Below are 21,514 nucleotides of genomic sequence, written 5' to 3' on the forward strand. Positions count from 1 at the left end.
TAGGAACTGTTTGTGATAGAAAGGCTTGTTATATACGCCGAGGGGCTAGTACTAAACATGGTGTCCCTAGGAGCCTCCGACATGCTTAGTCCTAGCACCTCGGAGGTGAACGTGAAAACGTGAATATAATAGGATATATAGCACCAAAATAAACTTAACCTGAATTGTCAAAGCCGTAAGAAGTTTATAATATTTTCCTAAAGTCCTGAGCCAGGATGCGTCGAGTTTCTCTTGCAAATAAATTTGTCTGTTTGGTTATTGAAGAAAAAGACAACGTAGTCTCGACAGCATTGAAAATTAGCCGCTGCAACGGCTCGGTAAATACACACGCATTCTTTCATTTCCTGCAGCCTATTTAGTAAGAAGAAGAAGACGAAGATTTCTTTTTTATCAAGGAAATCGTATAACTGCGTTCCAAGAAATCTCCCCCAATAAAAAATACTGAGAAGATAAAGAAGACGAAATAATGAGAATCATTATCAGATAATTTTTTGCAACCTTTCCAAAGCTAGGTATATATATTATACTGTTAAACAGCGGCCATTGGTAGAAAGAGTGAGACCATATTACCGAGAACTTTTCAAGTACAGCTTCGCCTGAGGTTCCAAGGTTTGTTAAACTCATTATCGTTCTAAAGTGGTCGTTTCTTTATATATATATATATATATATATATATATATATATATATATATATATATATATATATATATATATATATTTATTTATCTGCAGTGTCATGGATGAACTCTGTGCAGAAAAATTCCCTGGTAACTTATACCATTACAGAAGGCTCACCGGCAACGTGTTTACGACCCTAACACACACACACACTGTGCCACTCGCCTTTCTTTTGTCATCCATTCTCTCCACGTGAGCTTACCACCTCAGCCATGAATTCCAAGCAGCTATGTCCTTCTCAGACCAGATATTCTCAAACCCAACAGCTACTCCATATTTTTTTCTATCACTTACCTTTGCATTGATGTCAGTCAGCACAACCATCCTCTCTTGTGTTATGGCTCTGGGCTGTTGGTTCTCTCTCTCTCTCTCACTCTCTAGAAAGGAGGGGTGTAAGAAACTTATGAATAAGTGTATTTTGGGTTTGAAGGAGATTTTCAGTATGCGTGATAAGTATTTGTCAAAAGACCATTTTAATCAAATTAAAATTATCAAAAGTAAAAGCCTTCTCTTTCAGAGGGACAACTTATTCTGTAGCTTTTTATTTTTTAGATCTGTGTTGCTGAGGATTTCTGCAGATGGCAGGAGTCTCTGTCATGTAAATATTTAAAAAAAACAAAAGCACTTAACTGACGTGTGAGACTTCGTGTCAAAAACCTTTTTTAAAAATTATTTCCAAAAAACTGTTTTTATTATTGCTGAAAACTTGTGAATTAAGATCGTATTTGGGAACTTTGGGGTTGTATAAGAAATAACCGTCATATCTACCGGTGATTTATTTTCAAATCTGAATACCTGCGGCTCACAAATGCTGTTTATTTGCAATTCTACTCGCATCCATTTCGTTATATTTACTCGCAGACTCCAGCAAAACTCTCTCATTTCGGGATGGCTCTGTCGCCAGTGGCATTTCTAATCGCTCTTGTGCTGCTGCTGCTGCTGCTGCTGCACTCTGCTATCTCCTCTGTTCCCAGCCAAGGTGCCTCTTCGTCTCAAGATGTCTTCGGCCGGAATTGCCTCGAACTTCTGCAGCAGGGCGTCACCCTCAGTGGTATCTACACGGTCCATCCGTACGACAGGTTCCCAGACCGTCCAGTGCAGGTTTGAGACTCGCCTTAGTAGATGTAAAGGGAAAGAGTGCATATAATGCAATGCAGGTGAAATAACCTGAGAAAATAACCGAGATTGAGAGGAATTCACCATCTTAGTCTAAGTGTTTACTCAAATCCCCGAGCAGCTGGTACTTAACTTTGCAGGAGCTCTGTGGGACACCGTATCTAGTTCCAGCCCCTCGAAAATTAAAGTGAAAATATTTGGCAAAAGGCGGCAAATTTCTCAGTATCTCGGTAATTTACTCAGATTATCTCACCTGTACTGCATTTTCTACACTTTAGCCGATAAATTATATTTAAAAAACGATATATCCATGCGGACGCTTCCTTTAAATTTACCCTCACCTCGTTTACGTGTCATTTTCTTCTTCTTCTGTTACATTTATGAAATCGACAACTATCCAGTGAGTCTTCCCTTAAATAACAGGCTTGCCTTGGGTAAGCTAGAAGTCACTACGAGGGCTTTAACAGCACACGCCGCTCTCTCGACACAGGTATTATGTGACATGGACACCTGGGGAGGCGGATGGACCGTAATCCAGAGAAGAGACGACATCCAGCCCAGGCAGGACTTCTATCTCACCTGGATGGAATACGCCCTGGGCTTCGGAAACCTCAACGGAGAATTCTGGCTGGGCCTGGACCACATCCACGCGCTGACGGACCAAGCCTATAACGAGATTTTGTTCAACCTGAACGACTTCGAGGGCGAATGGCGCCACGCCCACTACCGCTTCTTCTACGTGCACGACAGGGTCTCATATTTCCTGATGGAGGTTAACGGGTACTCGGGCGATGCCGGGGACTCTTTCACATATCACCATGGGCATTACTTCTCGACCAAAGACAGAGATCTTGATGATTCCACACAAGACTGTGCTGAGGAGTAAGATATTATATATATATATATATATATATAAATTTGACTCACGTCGGGATTGAACCCAGGTCTCTCAGGTGAAAGGCAAGGGCGCTATCCACTAGGCCACACAAGTCTTGCCTTTCACCTGAGAGACCTGGGTTTGATCCCGACGTGAGTCAGAAATTTATTTCTGTTCCACACGTGATTGTGTGTTGATTATTTATATATATATATATATATATATATATATATATATATCCACTTATTTATATATACATATTTATATCCACTATGTGTGTGTATTATATATATACATATATATATATATATATATATATATATATATATATATATATATCCACTTGCATTTATATATATATATATATATATATATATATATATATATATATATATATATATATATATATATATATATATGTATATATATATATATATATATAAATATGTATATATATATATTATAAATATATATATATATATATATATATATATATATATATATATATATATATATATATATATATATATATATATATATATATGCATACATAAGTGAATATGCAAACTAAAATATCTTCTTGACTGATTCACAGGTATTCAGGTGCCTGGTGGTACAGCAACTGTCATCGCAGCAACTTGAACGGCCTCTATCTCTCTGGGCGACACGAGTCTTATGCCAATGGGGTTGAATGGGCCGCTTGGCATGGGATGAATTATTCCCTCAAGTTAACGGAAATGAAGATCAGACCGGCTTATGAATAATAGGGGGACCTATATCGATCCGTCGGAAGTCACCAACTGGTCTGTAGTCAAACCGAAATGACTACGAACACGTGTATGTTTTCAACGTGGCAGCTTTTCACAGACTTGATTCATAAACCTTCGACCACGGGTGTCATTTCAGATTTTTGTTGGGGCAAAGACGGTTTGGCCAGCAAAGCAAGCCTAATAAGCCGAGTTTTTTTTTTTTTAGCTATTTCATGTGTTTTTGAAGCCACACGAGCAAGGCATTTCATCAAAAATTATATACTCCCACTACTATATGTTGTATCTCATCATCACTGGTAGCTAGTAGACAGACAAAGATCAAGAAACATAATATTTCTGAGAAATTTTATATATTTATGATTGCACATTTAAAAAGAAAACATGCTGTTACTTCTTGGGGCTTGGGGGTGAGGGGGGCCAAGTTGAGGCTTGGGGGGCAAGTTGAATCTTGAGGGGGACAGTTGACCCCCTCAGCACCCCCCAAATGACGCCCCTGCCTTTGACCTAAGTTGGGATGGCTTGTCGATGTAGCAGGAATGTTGCCATATTATCTTCCTGATACCTGGTCAGAAAGGGTAAACAGCCTGACACTATTGTTCTGCGTTTCTAAAACTGGAGACGTAAAGTGGGTAAAAGGAATGAGATTTCATGATGAGTAAAGGATTATTTAAAGTAGAAAAAATTACAGTAAAGGAAAATTTGAACTCATACTTTAAACTTTTGATTACAGGGTAGGATTAGGATGATTTCGTTTCTGATTAGTTTGTGATTATCTAAATGATTTTACAAATTCCCAGTATCTAGCCCAGATTCACTGATGAAAATAAATGATACATTGTGATAAAAAAAATGCTGTTGTTGGTCCTCAAAAATTGCAAATCAAATTGGCCTTGTCGTAGAAGCATTTTCCCGAGATGTAACTGAGTACTGGAATCTTTCCCTGAAAAAAGTGGGACGCCATATCCTAAAAACTAACTATAGAATTTTCTTGAAAATTATCTCATTATGTTTCTCACACGCAAATCACTTTGAAGGTACTAATCTAACCTAACGTAACCTAACCTATCTAATCTAACCTAAGCTAACCTAACCTAACCTAGGGGCATGGCAAAAAAACCGGGGCTGATGAGGTACTAGCATACATCTCAGGAATCTGCGTTCCGGAACAGTCTCTTTCTTCTGGGAAGGCCTTGGGATGGATAAGCAGGATGTTATGACCGGATTAAAGAACCCCGAATTGGAGGACGCAGATTATCTGTAGCCGGATTATGAATTGGAGGACGCAGATTATCTGTAGCCGGATTATAAGTCGGGAAGAAGTCTGGCAATGTAGCTAATGACAGCCATGTTCGTAATCATTTTGGTTTGACTGGAGCTAGACCTCTGTTTAGAAAGTCACGGATCGATGAAACACACGCAAGTAACTTTGGTTTGCTTTATCATTGTTGTTCTAGGCTGAAATAAATGTCCCGGAAACATAGTCTATTCAGTCTTTTATTCTTTAGACCTAGAAGTCGACAAGTGAAACTCTGCTGGGAGAGAAATGTGATTTGTGGCGACTACTCTAAAGATGCACCAAAGAAAAAAAATTGTTACTTTTCACACAAATGAAGTTTCATAACAAAAAACCTAATTCTTGATTTGTTCTCGTGTGATATCGTAATTATTAAATGTATACACCTTATCTTCGTTCAACCTTGGAGACCAAAATGAAAGTTCGACTCACTGTAGGAAAAATAAATATTTCTGAGTCCAGTCCCGTGTCAGCCGGTGAAATTCCATTACAGCACGAATTTCTAGGTATAATAATGCTAGATATCAGGAAAGCTGGGGTTACTTCGTCGGGTATAAAGAAGGGTGAGTGAAACACGGAAATAAATGAAAGATCTCTCCTTATCAAAACCCCCGGAATAGAGCGGTGAGCCGTTAAAAAACATTCCATTTTCTAGCACGTGACAAATTCGTTTCTTTTGTGTGCTCGTCCTCTTATTTGGATTATTTTCTACAAATTGATTCGAGCACCTTTTCCATCTCTAAGTTATGTACCATCTTCTTGTGGGGTTTTTGTTCTTTTTTTGGCTGTTTTGGTCTCGTATTTTCATAAATATTGAGGTCTTATTATGACGCCAACCCCTGGTGTATACCATGTTATCGGTTGGAGTTGTCTCCTGTCGTTATAGATAGATTTTAACCCCTTGGTTCCCTTCCTGGTGGTGCGGTGGCTCCCTCCCTTTTGTTTACGAAATTACATTTCATTGGCCTATTGGCCTTTATTAGGGTGATGCCCCGTCCAAGTAACCCCCCCCAGGTTGGGTTCCTTTTTATTTTGGTCTCAAGTAGGCTAATTATTTTATGCTTGAAGATGGTGCTCTCTTTTTATTTTTAGTTTATTTATTTATTTTAATTGTTTTAAGTTTTGTTGTTTACCTCTGGTGGTAGCGGCAGCCTCAATCTAACCGCTTCCCCGAGGAAAGTTGAGCACATTTTGATTTTAATTCTTTATGTGTGATGGTATTTTGTGGTGTAGGCTTGTTTGCTTCCATCCCATTGCCCTGAGTGCGTATTTTATCGTACATCTCTTCTTGTCGTCGAAAAGCTATTCTTTATCTTATGTGAAAAGGTATTTAATGCTTACATGTGAAATGAATTGAGGGTAACTGAGCGTAAATTAAGAAATGGCCATCCATGGAAGCCTGCACTGTCACTGGTATTCATTTGAAATGACCAAGCTTGACCTAGATGTGGTGAAAATCACAAATCAAATGAACGTGCTAGCAACATCTCAAAGCGTAAAAATTGTGTAAAGAAAGGTCATAGTGGTACTAAACATAAAACATATGATGGCAATAAGTTTACAGTGTATAAAGAATATGTGTCAAAGGTGAAAAATAATAAGGGCCGTGGCTTTGACTAATAGGCATTTTAATAAGAAGAAAGCAAATTTAAAAAAAGAACTAAGGACTCTCCTATCCTGCAGGAGCTATGACACTGACGAGAAAACACTGAAAGACAATAATAAAATATAAGAAGCACCTTATTTTGAAAACGTACAAGGGATTTATCCCTATGGAGGGCTGTATATAAAACCTAACAAAGTGAAACTCCCGTATTTCAGCGTCCTCGTGGACATGTTCGCTGCCTCACACTGAACGAACAGTTCGAAGCCTCGGAAAATAGCTGCGATTATAAAACATTTTTTTTCCGCTCGGAATTACGGATCATATTTAAAAAGAAAATAAAATAATATCTTTAATTTTATTATGATTTCTGTTAAATTCGAGAGCTAGTGAATAAAGATTTCCCCTCGTTGTATTGGGGACAACGTTCTTTTCAGTGTCTCGCTTTGCGGTTCGAACTGAAGTGATTTGTTTGTTTCTTAGTTCGTCAACTTCGTCGGCTCAGTGACAGTTATGCTGTGTTATGGCGAAGAACGTCTACACTTAGCTTTCAAGATGTCTTGGGCGAACCTGAACCGTTTAATTATCGTGTGTTTATTTTTACCAAAATTAATTGCCTTGGCGCGACTGATTCCTTTAGATGACCCGGGTAAGGTTATTATTAATTAGTCTGCTGTTATTATTAATGTATGTATTAATTCTTTCGAATTTCAGATAAATATTCTTTATTGAGCTGTGTCTTATTATTATATTAATTCGGCCGCTGTTATTTTTAATGTATGGGTCACGTTACCTTTCGAAATTCAGATAATCTTCATTAAGGTGCTGCGTCTTGTCAAGATTACATTCCAAAAAGGTAGAACTATAGGGTAGCTCCGCGTCGCCGACGGCACTATAACTTGACTTTTTCTACAGTTTTTTGATTGCTAATTATGAATTTACCTTTCATTTTTGGCGCTCGAGTCTAATTAATCTGTAATTAACCCCGAAGTCCATCCAACAAGGGGTTTCCACACGCGATCTTCACAAGACAGAGCACGGGTACGTCTGTTTCGAACGGTTCATATCCCGTCCGGCAAGTGCAATAATTTGGGAACTGGTTTTTCTACACTTTTAGGGCTTCTGACACTGGCGGTGCATTTGTTTGTTGTCTGCCAAATGGAATGTCCCTTCGCCGTGTTTAGTACTCGGCCCCGGGGGGACGGTACCATACCTTAACAAGTTATTGCACTTGCCGCACGGGATATGATCCGTTCGAAACAGACGTATCTGTGCGCTGTCTTGTGAAGATCGCGCGTGGAAACCCCTTGTTGGATGGACTTCAGGGGCTAATTACAGGTTAATTACAACCGACCCCCCCAAAATAACGTTAAATTGTAAATAAACAACCAAAATACTATGAGAAACTGTCATTTCTCGCTAAATACCCGCCGTGTATCTATTACTGAGATCTACCGTATATTATGTCAGATGGGCGTACCCTAGTGGGAATTGTGGACATTTTTTGCGTTGGGACCAAAAGATAGAAAAGGCGGGGGGAGCAAAATCCCCAGCCTCCCAGGCCAGGCAAGGGCACTGCGTTCGCGGTAAGGTTAAAGAAAGCCTAGGGCAGGTCAGGTTGTATTCCCTCTGAAATGCATACTACTGTAGAGTTAAGGGGTAACCTAGACCAGACTATATGACGCCCCCCATCTACGTAGGCATCCATAATAAGAATGAATTGCTTTAATTAACGAGAATGGTCGAAAATGCCAAAAGTACGAGAGCAGTAGTTTGGAAAATTACTTTGTCCATATTCTCAGTGTTTTTAACTCGCCAAAGGACTGTCACAAATCCTGTTGGAGTGATGTTCCCTAACCTAACGTATCCTAGGCTATTCGAGTCTTTGTCGTTTTGGCTGTAAGTCATTCAGGCCGTAACATCCAAACTGGCAAATGGCCGAAATGGGTTTATATAATACTTTGATCCCGAGGGGCTTGTACTAAACTTGGTGTCCCAAGGAGCTGCTGCCATGTCTTGCTGCCTAAGCTTCAATTGGTCTAGAGTTGTGATGGCCTAACAGGTTCACGGCTAAAAATAATGTGGTCCAATCATCCTGAAATTTCCTATCCCCTTGGGGGGTGGTGTTAGTGCCATCAGTGCACCTCACGTAGTGCACTGTAGGCATTAGTTAAGGGTCTTTGCAGCATCCCTTCGGCCCTTTTCTGCAACACCTTCATTCCTTTTACTCTACCTTTGTCCATATTCATTCCTCCATCTGACTTTCCACCCCCTCTAGCAGTTGTTTCAAAGTGCAACTGCAAGATTTTCCTGCTGTTACATCTGTCAAACCTTATTGCTGTTACTTCTTTCAAATGAACATCGTATTCTTTGGAAGCTTGAATTTCAAGTCAGTGGCCCCACTGGCCTTCTTATCTTTTGAATATTAGTAATAATAATAGTTTCCTGTTCAGCGCTGAATGACTATAGGTTCCAGCGCTTGGCCTTTGGCCTAAATTCTATATTCTGTCTTCTATCAAACCTTATAAATAAATATTTTGAGTTTTTGGTATTTCTGAGTAATAGAGACACCGCGGGTATTTGGCGAGAAATGGCAGTTTCTTATAGTATTTTGGTTGCTTATTTACAATTCGTTACTTTTTGGCGGTCGGTTGTAATTAACCTGTAATTGTCCCCTGAAGTCCATCAACAAGGGCTTTCTAACGCGATCTTCACAAGACAGAGCACGGCTACGTCTGTTTCGAATGGTTCATATCCCGTCCGGCAAGTGCAGTACCTTGGAAACTGGTTTTTTCAACACTTTTTAGGGCTTCTGATACTGGCGGAGCATTTGTTTGTTGTCGGCCAAATGGAATTTCCCTTCGCCGTGTTTAGTACTGGCCCGGGGCAATGGGGAGTTACCCATACGTTAACAAGTTATTGCACTTGCCAGACGGGATATGAACCATTCGAAACAGACGTACCGGCGCTCTGTCTCGTGAAGATCGCGTATGGAAACCCTGGATTCCCCCTCATAGAGTTCAAGGAATTTTGTAAAGGACCGACCAAAAATTAACGTTAAATTGTTAATAAGCATCCAAAATACTATAAGAAACCGCCATTTGCTAAATACCCGCCGTGTACCTATAACTTAGTTCTACCCATTTGCATAAGTATATGGACCTAAAATAGTGGCATTGTCCTGAATATAACCTCTGTATGTAGGAATGACTCAAAAGGAATATATATGAGGTTCAATGGAAGATATAACAGTAAAGTACTAGTTTATTTTTGTTGCGTTGGCCATTATTTATGAGAAGGATGAAAGTAAGTTTACAGTATAATGTAAGGGTTATCTGCCCTATTTTATCCAGCACAGTCACAGACTAGACTGTATTAGTACTGGAACCTTGGGTGATAGGTTACTCTTTTAATTTAATTTGATCCTTTGATGAAAAGGTTGGAATAAATTGAAAATCTGTTATTTACAAAAGTACGCCATATATTCAGATGTTATATGCCAGTTTAATTTTTTTTTTTTTGGCAGTATGCTGTTTCAATGGAACGAAACACGAACCCGGGAGTGTTGTATTGGCCATTGAAGAATCGTGCGTGAATCTTGTTTGTGCCATTGATGAAAGTAGAAATCCACCAGCTGCTGTGATAGTTCACGTACGGACGACACCCAAAGACTGTAAAGGTGAGGTTGAAGCGTTTTCCACTATATGCTGTACAAGAGGCCTCTCTTGGTAACCCCTTTAGCCCCTGTCATCATAGGTTGTAATTTCTCTGGGCTTAGTAAGTTAAGTATACCTTAGTTTTACCAGACCACTGAGCTGATTAACAGCTCTCCTAGGGCTGGCCTGAAGGATTAGACTTATTTTACATGGCTAAGAACCAATTGGTCACTTAGCAATGGGACCTACAGCTTATTGCCTTGCTCTTCAAATGCTACCTGCATTCTCCTCCATAGGGGGTTAGTACCATCAGTGAAACTCATGTGCTGCACTGTAGGCATTCCTGAAGGTTCTTAGCAGTGGTTCTTCAGCCCCAATCTTTAAATCCTTTCATTCCTTTTAATGTACCCCTGTTCATATTCTCTTTCTATCTTACTTTCCACCTCTCCTAACAGTTAATTCATGGTGTAACTGTGAGGTTATCCTCCTGTTACACGTTCAAAACCTTTTTATAGTCTGTTTTTGTTTCAGCACTGATTGACCTCATAGGTCCCAGTGCTTGGCCTTTGGCCAAAATTCTATATTCTATCTTCTATCAAACCTTATTAACAAATATTTTGGCTTAAATCCTATATTCTGTTCTATTCCACTTGAATTCTCCATGTGACAGCCATGAATAGGTTTGTGGTGATAAACTTTAAAGAAAAAACTTGTGAAATAGACTGGAAAGCATAATGGCTTTATTGATAAACCTGTTTGACTAGTAAACTCAAAGTAGCAAAGGGGTTGACAAGTATAGCAAATAAACTAAGTTCCCCCATCCTTATCTCCATAATGGGAGCTGCGGTACAGTGCAGTACTTAGTGCGCTAAGAGATATGAGCCTTCCTGTCATATTTTGTGAATTATCTTGTCTGTGCAGTTTCGTATGCATTAAATATATTTTAGATTATAAAAATACAGTTTTTTAAAATATCAGGTAGCTAGCCTAGCTCTAGAATTGTCAGTCTTATGGGATGTTAGTATTTGGTCCAGTTTCGTGGTTGCTCTAGTTTAACGGGTACTAACTGCAGGCGAACTGTTTGTACTAGGCTTGCTTCCCATAATAATCTTTGAGAAATTTAGTTAGTTGCCAAAAACTTCTAAGGTATTGGTGTACAGTATACTGTACAGTAATGGTTTTTGTTAACTGTGGTAAATGTGACAAGGATACTGTATTGTGCAATTGGACACAAGACTGTGCTGTCAGAGGTTTTGTTCTAAACCATTTAACCTAAATCCTTGTACTGTACTTTGGAGGAGTGCCGTGTGAGGACTGTTACGACACAAGCTGCGTTGACGAGTCCGGGGTAGTTCGTTCAGTCGGCGAGACTTGGATGCCAACAGGGTGTTCTCACTGTGAATGTACTGCTGGACAAGTGGCTGACTGCAAGCCAGCTCCAGTGGCATGTGAGCCACAACCAAATCCATCCTGTGAGGAAATTCCAGGCCCCTGCTGCCCCACATGGAAATGTTCAGACCAGTTGTAAGTTTATTGGTGCATAAGGTGAACTTTGATAGGTTTTGCTAAGTTCTTGAAAGTATGTTGGAACCTTTAGAAGTCTTTAGTAGACTTTAGTAGACTTGGTTACAAATTTAAACCGTTTGCAAACCGCAGCTGTGTCGATAATGATGGGAAACGTCGTGAAATTAATGAAGAGTGGGGAGGCCCGTGCATTTTTTACAGCTGTTCACCTCGAGGAATACTGACCAGCATTATAGATTGTGCACGTCCACCGGAGTTGAACGCTTCTTGCGAGCTTTTCACACCTAAGGGGAAATGTTGTCCTGTTGTCAGTTGTGGGTGAGTCAAAATGTTAAAATTTTTACCTGTTCGGGCACATATTTTTTCTGCAAAGCAGGCTTGGAAATCTAAAGAGTATACTTGTACAATATAACAATGATCTAATCAATCTTAGGTAAGTTTCGTGTTTTGAAGTAAAATATTTACATAACTTGCCAAAGGAATTTGAAAGATTTTGTTATAAAAGGGGTGTAATAATTTTCTCGAGACATTAAATTGATGGGGAGCAAGTGTCAAAAGGTTGCTGGAACTTGGTATGAACTTAATTTCTTGTCAGTGAGCAATGAGAACATTGAAGGGCAATTGGCTTGTAACCCTTGGAGTGAACACCTGAACACCCCGTTGGATCAGGCACCATATTGCTTTGTATCATCTCATCTGTTTAACTTAATTTCTAGCTGTGTTGACGCTGAAGGAGTAGAGAGGAAGCTGCATGAAGAATGGGGAGGTCCATGTATTGTACACACATGTACTGCCCAGGGAGTAATCACTAGAATTGAGGACTGTCCACCGTTGCCTCTTCTGAATAGTTCGTGTGAGCTGTTCACACCAGAAGGGCAGTGTTGCCCAGTAGTGAGATGTGGGTGAGTTTTCTAAGTAACAATTTGTGAAATTATGCCTTTTTTCTATCTTGTGCATTTTGCTGTATGTTCCACAATTTAGTTTACTGATCAAACTGGCCCATTTTCAGAAGACTGTCAAAATTAGTACCTTGAATACTCATTATGGAAACTCTGAAAAAATTTTTTCTTTGTCACAGGAAGTTGAAAAAGACTAGGTGTAAATAATCCAGATATCTCTGTTCACTTGTTAAAAACTATCAGACCGTTTTTTTGAGAGGAACTAAAATTTTGAGACTAAAGTTAAAGCAGTATATTAATGTATGGGTAGTTTCTTGTCTTGGTAAGTATTGAAATGCCAGTACATTACTGTACTGTATTCTTGAGAGTTTTGCTATTTTCCACAATTATAATTGTTCACAAAATACGTTATAATATACAGATTCTTGTAGCTTCAGGAGACAGGGTTAGGGTTAAGAATGAAAGTTTTAGGTTCAGTGTTGGGGTATAGGAGCTGTTTGGCTGATAGTGACTTAACGAGCAACAAACACAACCTGGAATTAGGGAAACGAGCATTGTTCAAACCTGCGACCTCTGGAATCTGGATTTTCAGCATGAAGTATTTTGTCCTTATATTAACTAGGTTTCCTTCTGGGTGTATGTATAGCAACTGCAGGCATGATATTAAGTTTGATATGGTGGTTTTATTTTGATTTTAAGTCCATCAATGTTGTGTATTACTTTTACAGTAAGAACAGGGATCCAGTACATGTATTTCAGTGAAATTTTGACTTGGAACAAAGGTTTGAAATACTTTGCTTTTAAGCATTGGTTATGAAAGATCACTTGTTGCATTGAAGCTTTCTTATGGAACAATTTTCTGAGTTTTTAAATGCTAGCCAAAACTTTCAGCACTTATTTTTTTCCAAAAACTTAGGTTTGGTGCACCTCTAAATATTAAATGTACAATTCTAATACTGCATGTTGAACCTCCGTCACTGGGTATGAAGTTCTTGTGTAGTACATTGTATACTGTTACACTCTGACGTCATGTTGTGTAAAAGTCTAGTGTTGATAATTTTGATCATACTACCCACATTCTGCAAAGTTTTAAGCTTTGGTTATTTCATATACCAATGGGCAAAGTTTATAAAGAATAACAGAGTTTAAGTGGTCTTTATGTGGCTGTTTAGTGGTGCATGTTAGTCTGCTACTAAACAGAATGCAAATATAGAAACTAAAGCTACATAATGAATGGTCGTACAAATCCTTAACACTGGGGATTGGTGCTGCAACCATTAACATGTTTTGCTCTTCGGAGGTGTATTGATAGTCAAGGAATTAAAGGGCCACAAATGAAACATGGTCACCATGCATCATCAACGTGTGTACTTTGATGGAATTTTTATAAAAAGATTGCCCAGGTACACCAAGACTAAATGCAACTTTTATAAAAGATTGCCCAGATGCACCAAGACTAAATGCATCTTTTATGAAAGGTTGCCCAGATACACCAAGACTAAATGCACCTTTTATAAAAGATTGCCCAGATACACCAAGACTAAATGCAACTTTTATAAAAGATTGCCCAGATACACCAAGACTAAATGCAACTTTTATAAAAGATTGCCCAGATACACCAAGACTAAATGCAATCTTTTATAAAAGATTGCCCAGATACACCAAGACTAAATGCAGTCTTTTATAAAAGATTGCCCAGATACACCAAGACTAAATGCAATCTTTTATAAAAGATTGCCCAGATACACCAAGACTAAATGCATCTTGCCAGTTGGTTACCAGGAAGGACAAATACTGCCCAGAAATATGCTGTGGGTTAGTAGCTGTTTAGGCTCCTTCAGTAGTTCGTCTTTGGTAGAGGCAGTACGAAAACATACTTTGGAATACTTAATCAGGGTTGTGAAATGTAAAAGTTACTGGACACTCGTCCTTGAGTTATTATTCTAGATGGCTACTAAATGTTCCAAGACCTCTAGTAACTTTTGAAAAAAGTTTATAAGCATTACTTAGTCGAGGGGAAGTAGGTTTTTCAACAGGGTAGTCTTCATTTAGGAAACTATACAAGTAAAATAGATATAATGGAAATTATTAGCTTGCTTAAGAAAGCATAGCATTTTCAGCGCTGTGTAGAAATCGCCCCGAGAATGGTGGTTGAATGGGTACTGAAAAAATGCTGCATAGGGAAATAGTGCTGTTGAACTTGTGGTTTAGATGGACTGATGTATTGTAGGTGTCATACCCAGTACTGTAAACTTCAAAACCTTACAAGAACAAGATGCTGCAATATAAAGGGCTCATTTTGAGTAATTCTTTGTGTGGGTGTGCTGAAAGCCATCGTGGTTTACAGAACCAATCTTCACGAATTTTTTTTTCCCACATGAAAAGTCTTTTTAATATTTCTAAATTGCATTGGCTTTGATATTATTACTAAATTGCATTGGCTTTGTTGATCCAAAATGAAAATCTAACGCAAGGTGAGGGCCTGGGTAGATAGTTAATTCTCCTGTAGTTTGTGCAATATTAGGAGGAGGAGGAGGAGGAACTATGTGATACTGGTACATTTAGAGAATGTCAAGTCAAAGATGGGTACCTCTTTTCCTTGGTGTGCAGTAGATAGCCTTTAGCTGGTTTAGCCTGCTAAGCCTGTTAGCAGTCATTACTGTTCCACGTTTATTGTGGGAACACTTGATTAGCTGTACCAATCTGTTGAAATCAAGCCGAAGTTTATAATGAATCTTAAGAAAAAGTTGTGAAAGATTTTAAAAACTGCTCTTAATTCTACTAAAATATTTGTCACCAATTTTTAATGATTGATTTACCTTGAAAGCTGTGTGGATGCAAATGGCATTAGGCATGAAAATGGGAGTACGTGGGAGAGGGGCTGCACATTATTCAGGTGTGCTGATGGAAGAATCATTGTAGGTCACTTACACTGCGCTGATTATCCCCTTACCAACCCCCCGCATAGCAACTGCATTGTCGATGTTGTTCCTGGAAAATGCTGCCCTGAATGGGTTTGTGGGTAAGTGTGCTTACTTTTTTTGGTTTTAACCATAAATAGTGGATCTTGGTCATTGCTTATGAAATTAGTTACATAATGCCTAATAGCCCTGTGTGGTAGCCACTTGGGGTATTCTTATATGGTGTGTATGTGAGATTATCCACACAATAGCTGTTTTTAAGCACATTTTAGAAACAAGCTTAGTATTCAGTGTGTAAAATATCGGTGGAGAGCAGTTGTCAGCTCAAAGTTATAGCAAAACTGTGCAGATTATATAATAAATTGCTGTTATTCTGTAGGAACATTCAACAATTTGCTGCAATGCATTGGTTGTGGAAAGTGGATGACATCCATATTTCTTCATCTTGCAAAGTTTGTGACCACTCAGTAAACTTACTGTATTTCTCAAAATTATATTTTCAATATTTGCTAGAGAGCATTAAGTATTAAAGGGCAGTAGCCTGTCGTGGAATATTCATTACGAGTATTTTTACATCAGTCCTGTGAAACTGCCCTGGAACATGGAAGTTTATGAAATACTTATTGGATAATCAATTAAAACCTTGCATTTTATTTCAGCATAAACTGTGCACTCGTGCGCTGTGCTGGTCCTCCTCAACAAGACTGTGTTGCAAATACCATTCCACCTCTGCAGTGTTGCGCTACGTTTACGTGTCCTGATAACATCAAAGGGTAAGGGTCTCCTCCTTTAGTTAATTGGATGTTTTAATCTTCACCAGTAACATAGACGTAGGATTTTCCAGTTTTCCCATGAGCAAGAAAGGATGAGGAAAGGAAAATTGACCAATTTTTATGATCATGAAAAGGTTAGGCACAAGTATAAGGTTTGGCAAAGTTGTTGAGTATAAGATTAGACGTGTAGTCTTTTGGGATCTTTCCTAGGTAGTGACCCCCAAGAGTTTTAACTCGGTATGCATCCACCTTTGTGGCGTGTTTAGTACAAGTCCGTTGGGGGTTACTTTAAAAACTTAGACTGTAAATACCATAAAGATGATGACCCCCAAGAAATTTAAGTCCTAGACAATGACCCCCGAAAACCCTTGGGGTCACAATCCAGGAAAGATCCATCTTTTGAAGTCAGTGAATTTTGTGTGGTTTAAAAAGACTTGTCAGTTTCCAAATTTCTTCTCATCCCATGCATTGATTTATGCTGGGGGTACATCAAGAGGAATATTTTGTTTTTGAGAAAAGCTCTTGCTTGTTAACCAAGTAACAATATTCTCTTGCATCCTGAAGCTGTGTGGATGCGGACGGGAACAGAAGAGCAGTTGGAAGTACGTGGGAAAAGGGATGCACTTCCTTCAAGTGTGTGGAAGAAGGGAACATCATCGAGGTGCCTGTTACCTGTCCTTCAATCGCTGATCTTGGCGCACCAAAACATGCCAACTGCATCATTGGTATTCCGCCAAACAGATGTTGTCCTGTTTGGATTTGTGGGTTAGTGTCCTCTTTCGCTTTGTTTTTTGCCTGTTGTACAATTGTAAGCATTGGATTTTTCGGATTTTGAAATAATTTCAGTAGTGCAGTGGATATTTAAAAGGTGGCATATAGTGGTTGCAGGTATTTGGTAGTAATTATTACTTCAGAAACTTGGCTCGAATATGACAAGAAGCCCAGAATTATGGTTCATTGTGATTTGATTTTCAACTGAAATTTTCATGTATTTCAATGCAGAATATTGAATGAATTTAGTGGTTCAGAGTACCCTGGTCTCTTAATTGGTTTGTCTTCTGTTGAATCTGATAATCAGCAGTATCTGAATCCCTCTGTAGCTAACAGTACAGTAACCCCCCTTATTCATGGGGGATGCGTGCTGCATCCCCCCCACGAATAGGTAAAATTCACGAATACTTAAAATCCCTCTAGAAACACTTAGAACTGCCTATTTTGATAGTTTAAACGCAAAAACCCTCTAAATGCATATACCCGAGTATTTTAATAGTTTTATCACAAAAAGTGCGTTTAGTCATGAAAATATGAAAATACTGTAATTAGTGAATATTTCTCGGTGCAAAATACCGCGAATGGGCGAATTTTCCACGAATAATGGGTAGATAACGTTCCACAGAGAAATCTGCGAATATGAGAGTCCGCGAATAGTGAGACCGCGAATACGGGGACCTGTTCACTGTAAAACTTTTTACTCAAATGATTTTCTGCGTATTCTAGCCCCGACTGTCACCTTCTGCTCTGTCCAGCCCCTCCTGGTAAAGACTGTGTTGCAAATGACCTTCCTGCTCTGCAGTGTTGTCCAACTTACACGTGTCCTACAAATCGTACAGGGTAAGGGTGAGGTTTGTTGAATTGGGGTATGAGTAGCTGTTGAATTAGCAGTGTTTTCATGAAATACTGAAGATATGGGAGGTGTACTGAATTGGAGATTCCACTTAGCATATTAGCTGTCTTTGAAGGTTTAAACTTTTTGGAAGTGATGTTCCTCCATTCCCTTTTAAAGCAATGCTTTCCAGTATTGCTTTAATATTGATGAATATAATAGATCAGGAAGTAGCCATGTTGATGCTCGATTACCTCTCAGAACCCAAATTTTGACTTGATATTTTCACAAATTAAGCAGCTCATTCCCAGTGGTTTATAATGCTAAAATATACGTACACATCACTCTAAGACTTAGTCTTTACTAATTTTATAGGCATGATAAGATTGTATAAAACTTGAGGTAATGTCAGCTAGGCACTCATTAAGACTAAATTTTGTGGGAATTATTATTATAAAGCAGGAGTACAATTTTGTATCTTAACTAGAATTGCTTGATAAAAGGGATTCCTTTCTCTTACCTAAAGCTGCAAGGATGTCAACGGAATCTTCCGGGCCGTAGGAAGCAAGTGGGAAAGGGGTTGCACCTCCTTCCAGTGTGTGGAGGAGGGGAACATCATCGAAGCCCCGATTACCTGTTCGTCAGTCCGTGCTCTTGGGAATCCACCTCATTCTAACTGTATCGTTGGCATAGTTCCGGGGAAATGTTGTCCTGAGTGGATTTGTGGGTAAGTATAATGGATTTGTTTGATATGAACTTTAAATAAAGAACGTTCTGCATTTTACCATCCATTTTTTTTCTCTCTCTCTCTCTCTCTTTCTCAAATGAAAGTTATTGGATGTTTTAACCTCTTCTCAATGAGAGTGGAGAGCACTTAAATAGATTTTCCGCTAAGAGGAAGAGCTTCGTACTTCCTATTTGTACTTCCTACTTGACTGAGCAATACCATGATCACTGCTTATCAAGTTTTGGGACTAATATTACTATAAATAAGGAATTTTTTTAGAGTGAAGACAATGATAAATCATGGCCACTAATGAGAATGGCCAAAATGCTAGAGGCAAACTGCCTGTGACCTATGGAGTAATGGGTGAGTGTGTTTGGGAATTTGCATAAAGTTGGGCGCATTGTGGCCAGATTACCATCTGTACTTGGTGTTGGGTTGATGGGAACTTTGTGTTATCTCTACTTCCAGTATTCTTCAGTTAATTTTTAATTGCATGCATTACACTGCAGGCAACAGAAATAAGATTGATGGGGGTAACCACTTTGTCAAAAGTAGCTCAGGGTAACAAAGCGTTTAAAGGTGTTTGCTATAAATAGAAAATTTTGAAGTGAAGTATTCTTGAATACTACAATAGAAACACCAGGTGGTGGTCTTGATTCATAATGTAAAATGACTGGCACATCAACAAAAGATGTTAATTTTGGAGCTTGGAGTAACTTTACAGTAGTCTTTACACCTCCAGATTACTTAGGAAAAATGACATTTAGTGGGAAGTTTGAGTGAAGTCTTGCCATGTACAAGTATGCTTTGAAGTTTGCGGCTCCAGAGCAGCTGGAGCATTTGAGAATGACCAACTGTGTTATTGACACTGATTAATGATCTCATAAAACAAATTACTGAATTATGGTGGTGTTTAATTGTAGATTATGGAAACTGCAGTTCAAGATGGGTTAATGTATTGGGGAAATCCTTACTTGAGGCTTTTACTCTTGCAGTGGGAGATTTGTATGCTAAAGAAATTATCTTGACTTCTTTCAGCCCTAACTGTTTAGCAGCCCGCTGCATAGGCCCTCCCAATAGCTCCTGCGTAGCCAATGAAATTCCTCCGCTGGAGTGCTGTGCTACTTACACGTGTCCTGAAGCCACTAGTGCAGTCACTCCTGCAGTCACAACTGAAAGCAATACTGGGTAAGGCGTTACAGTGCTGGGTGTAGAAGTTTTTCTGTAATCAGATTAGTTTTCTACCTATGTATTGTACAGTATGATACATCTCGTAAAGGATACTCTGTGAGAGAGAAAATAAGCAATAAACGGGACTTTGTTTCTGAAAAAATGTGGGGAAAAATTGATTGCACACACTAGGGGTTAAAATGGTTTGTTTTTTAGAGCCTTTGCACTTAAAATTTTGAGTTCCTATAAATGCTTATAGGAAGTTCTTGATGGCAGGCCTTTTCAAGTTTCACCTTAAATTATTCTTCTCCAAATCAAATATATAAAAATGGTGCTCCTTGGAACTGCATGGTATTCAAGTACAGGCTGTATACAGAGCATTGTACAGTACTACATCTGGAAGAAAGTGTTTCATCTTAAAATCATGGGTTAATGCTGCAACTGTTCTGAAATTTTTTGCTGAAAATCTGTTTGGGAAGAATTTTTTAAATTCATAGAAGTTACAATAAAAAAATGAAGTGAGCATCTTGAGGAATTAATGATTCCTAAGGGTAGTTCTGTCTCTAGAAAGTAACCAATTCATTTTTATACAAAGCAACTAAACGTTTTTTTTTTGTAGAATTAAGAAATGAAAGTTAAACTCTCATCCATGCTGTTAGAAAGCAACTATAAATTTTGTGTAGAATTCGGAGGTGAAAGTTAAAGGGATTTTGAAGTTGATGAAAATGGTTTTTCTTGAGGTACCGTACATACCTTGACATTGCTGTTAGTGCCAACGTAAAACTAAAACTTGCCATTTCCAAAGGACGTGCAAAGTTGGATCAACGTGGATACAAGATTGTCTTAAGCACAACTGCACAGCGGAAGGAATCGTGTCAAAGCCCTTCCGGTGTGAAATAAGCCCAAGGCCGTATGCCAGTTGCAGCTTGGTGTTGCCCCAGGGAAAATGTTGCCTTGAGTGGCAGTGCCCGTAAGTACAGTATCTTCTCCTCAAGCGACTGTATTTGAATAGCAGTATCCTGGAGTGTATGGGGTAGTAATTAAATTTTCTCATTTTGCTTTACTCAAGATTTTCTAAAATTGACTAATCATGGATGACTGTAGTCTTGACCATTTTATATTTCATTAAAAGAGGACTTATATAAAAGTTGATTTAATAGTGAATGCTGCAGAATTTAAGGTTCTTGTAAGTTGATTTAAAGTAAGTGCTTCAGAATTTATTCCACTTGCACTGCTAACCTATAATGAACTGTACAAATATTTTGCTTCAGTTTTTCATAAATTTAGAAATGGTAGTTGTCAGTCAGATATAGCAAAGATACAGTAATATTGTAAGGATTCGGTTGTCAGCTGCAATCCCTTTCATTGCTTTTACTGTACCTCTGTGCATATTCTCTTTCTTCCATCTTACTTTCCACCCTCTCCTAACAGTTGATTCTTAGTGCAACTGAGAGGTTTTCCTCCTCGTTACACCTTTCAAACCTTTATATTGTCAATTTCTGTTTCAGCTCTGAATGACTTTGGTCTTTGGCCCAAATTCTATATTCTATCCTATTCTAAATTCATTTCCAAATTCCAAAATATGAACTTTTTTAATGCATCCACAAACTCAGATATATTTTCCCATTTCAGTAAAAGTGCACCAGAAATCGGAGATGAATCGGAGTTGGTAATCCCCATACCTGTGTAATGCAACTGCCCAGCGTTACTGTCTTGGATTTTTAATTTTTACTTGGATGCAATTTGCCATTTTACATCTTAACTTATAAATGAAGAGGTTAGATTTTATTTGTATTTAAAGTAGTTTTAAGAATTTTTTTGGTGTGTCCTGCTGTAGTTTTATAAATTTTGTAATATATGAAGAAAGTGTTGAAAATTCTTGTGTAATTTAAATTTCCTTTTA

The 21,514-nt window shown here is 38.5% G+C and overlaps 2 protein-coding genes across 2 annotated transcripts; both read left to right on the forward strand.

Annotated features, from left to right (window-relative positions):
* The first annotated feature begins 479 nt into the window (after nt 1-479).
* On the forward strand, nt 480-4,921 carry LOC136833285 (ficolin-1-like). The gene is made up of 4 exons (XM_067095225.1): nt 480-609; nt 1,540-1,779; nt 2,285-2,676; nt 3,267-4,921. The coding sequence occupies exons 2-4, from the start codon at nt 1,567-1,569 to the stop codon at nt 3,433-3,435; spliced, it is 774 nt and encodes a 257-aa protein (XP_066951326.1). The 5' UTR covers nt 480-609; nt 1,540-1,566; the 3' UTR covers nt 3,436-4,921.
* A 1,701-nt stretch (nt 4,922-6,622) lies between these two features.
* LOC136833286 (kielin/chordin-like protein) lies at nt 6,623-21,489 on the forward strand. The gene is made up of 13 exons (XM_067095226.1): nt 6,623-6,987; nt 9,865-10,017; nt 11,293-11,518; nt 11,651-11,836; nt 12,235-12,420; nt 15,245-15,439; nt 15,998-16,111; nt 16,676-16,876; nt 17,609-17,722; nt 18,241-18,441; nt 19,480-19,629; nt 20,417-20,581; nt 21,244-21,489. The coding sequence occupies exons 1-13, from the start codon at nt 6,852-6,854 to the stop codon at nt 21,299-21,301; spliced, it is 2,085 nt and encodes a 694-aa protein (XP_066951327.1). The 5' UTR covers nt 6,623-6,851; the 3' UTR covers nt 21,302-21,489.
* Nucleotides 21,490-21,514: the final 25 nt, after the last annotated feature.

Source organism: Macrobrachium rosenbergii, chromosome 51, assembly GCF_040412425.1.
Source record: "Macrobrachium rosenbergii isolate ZJJX-2024 chromosome 51, ASM4041242v1, whole genome shotgun sequence".
Classification (NCBI taxonomy): Eukaryota; Metazoa; Arthropoda; class Malacostraca; order Decapoda; family Palaemonidae; genus Macrobrachium; species Macrobrachium rosenbergii.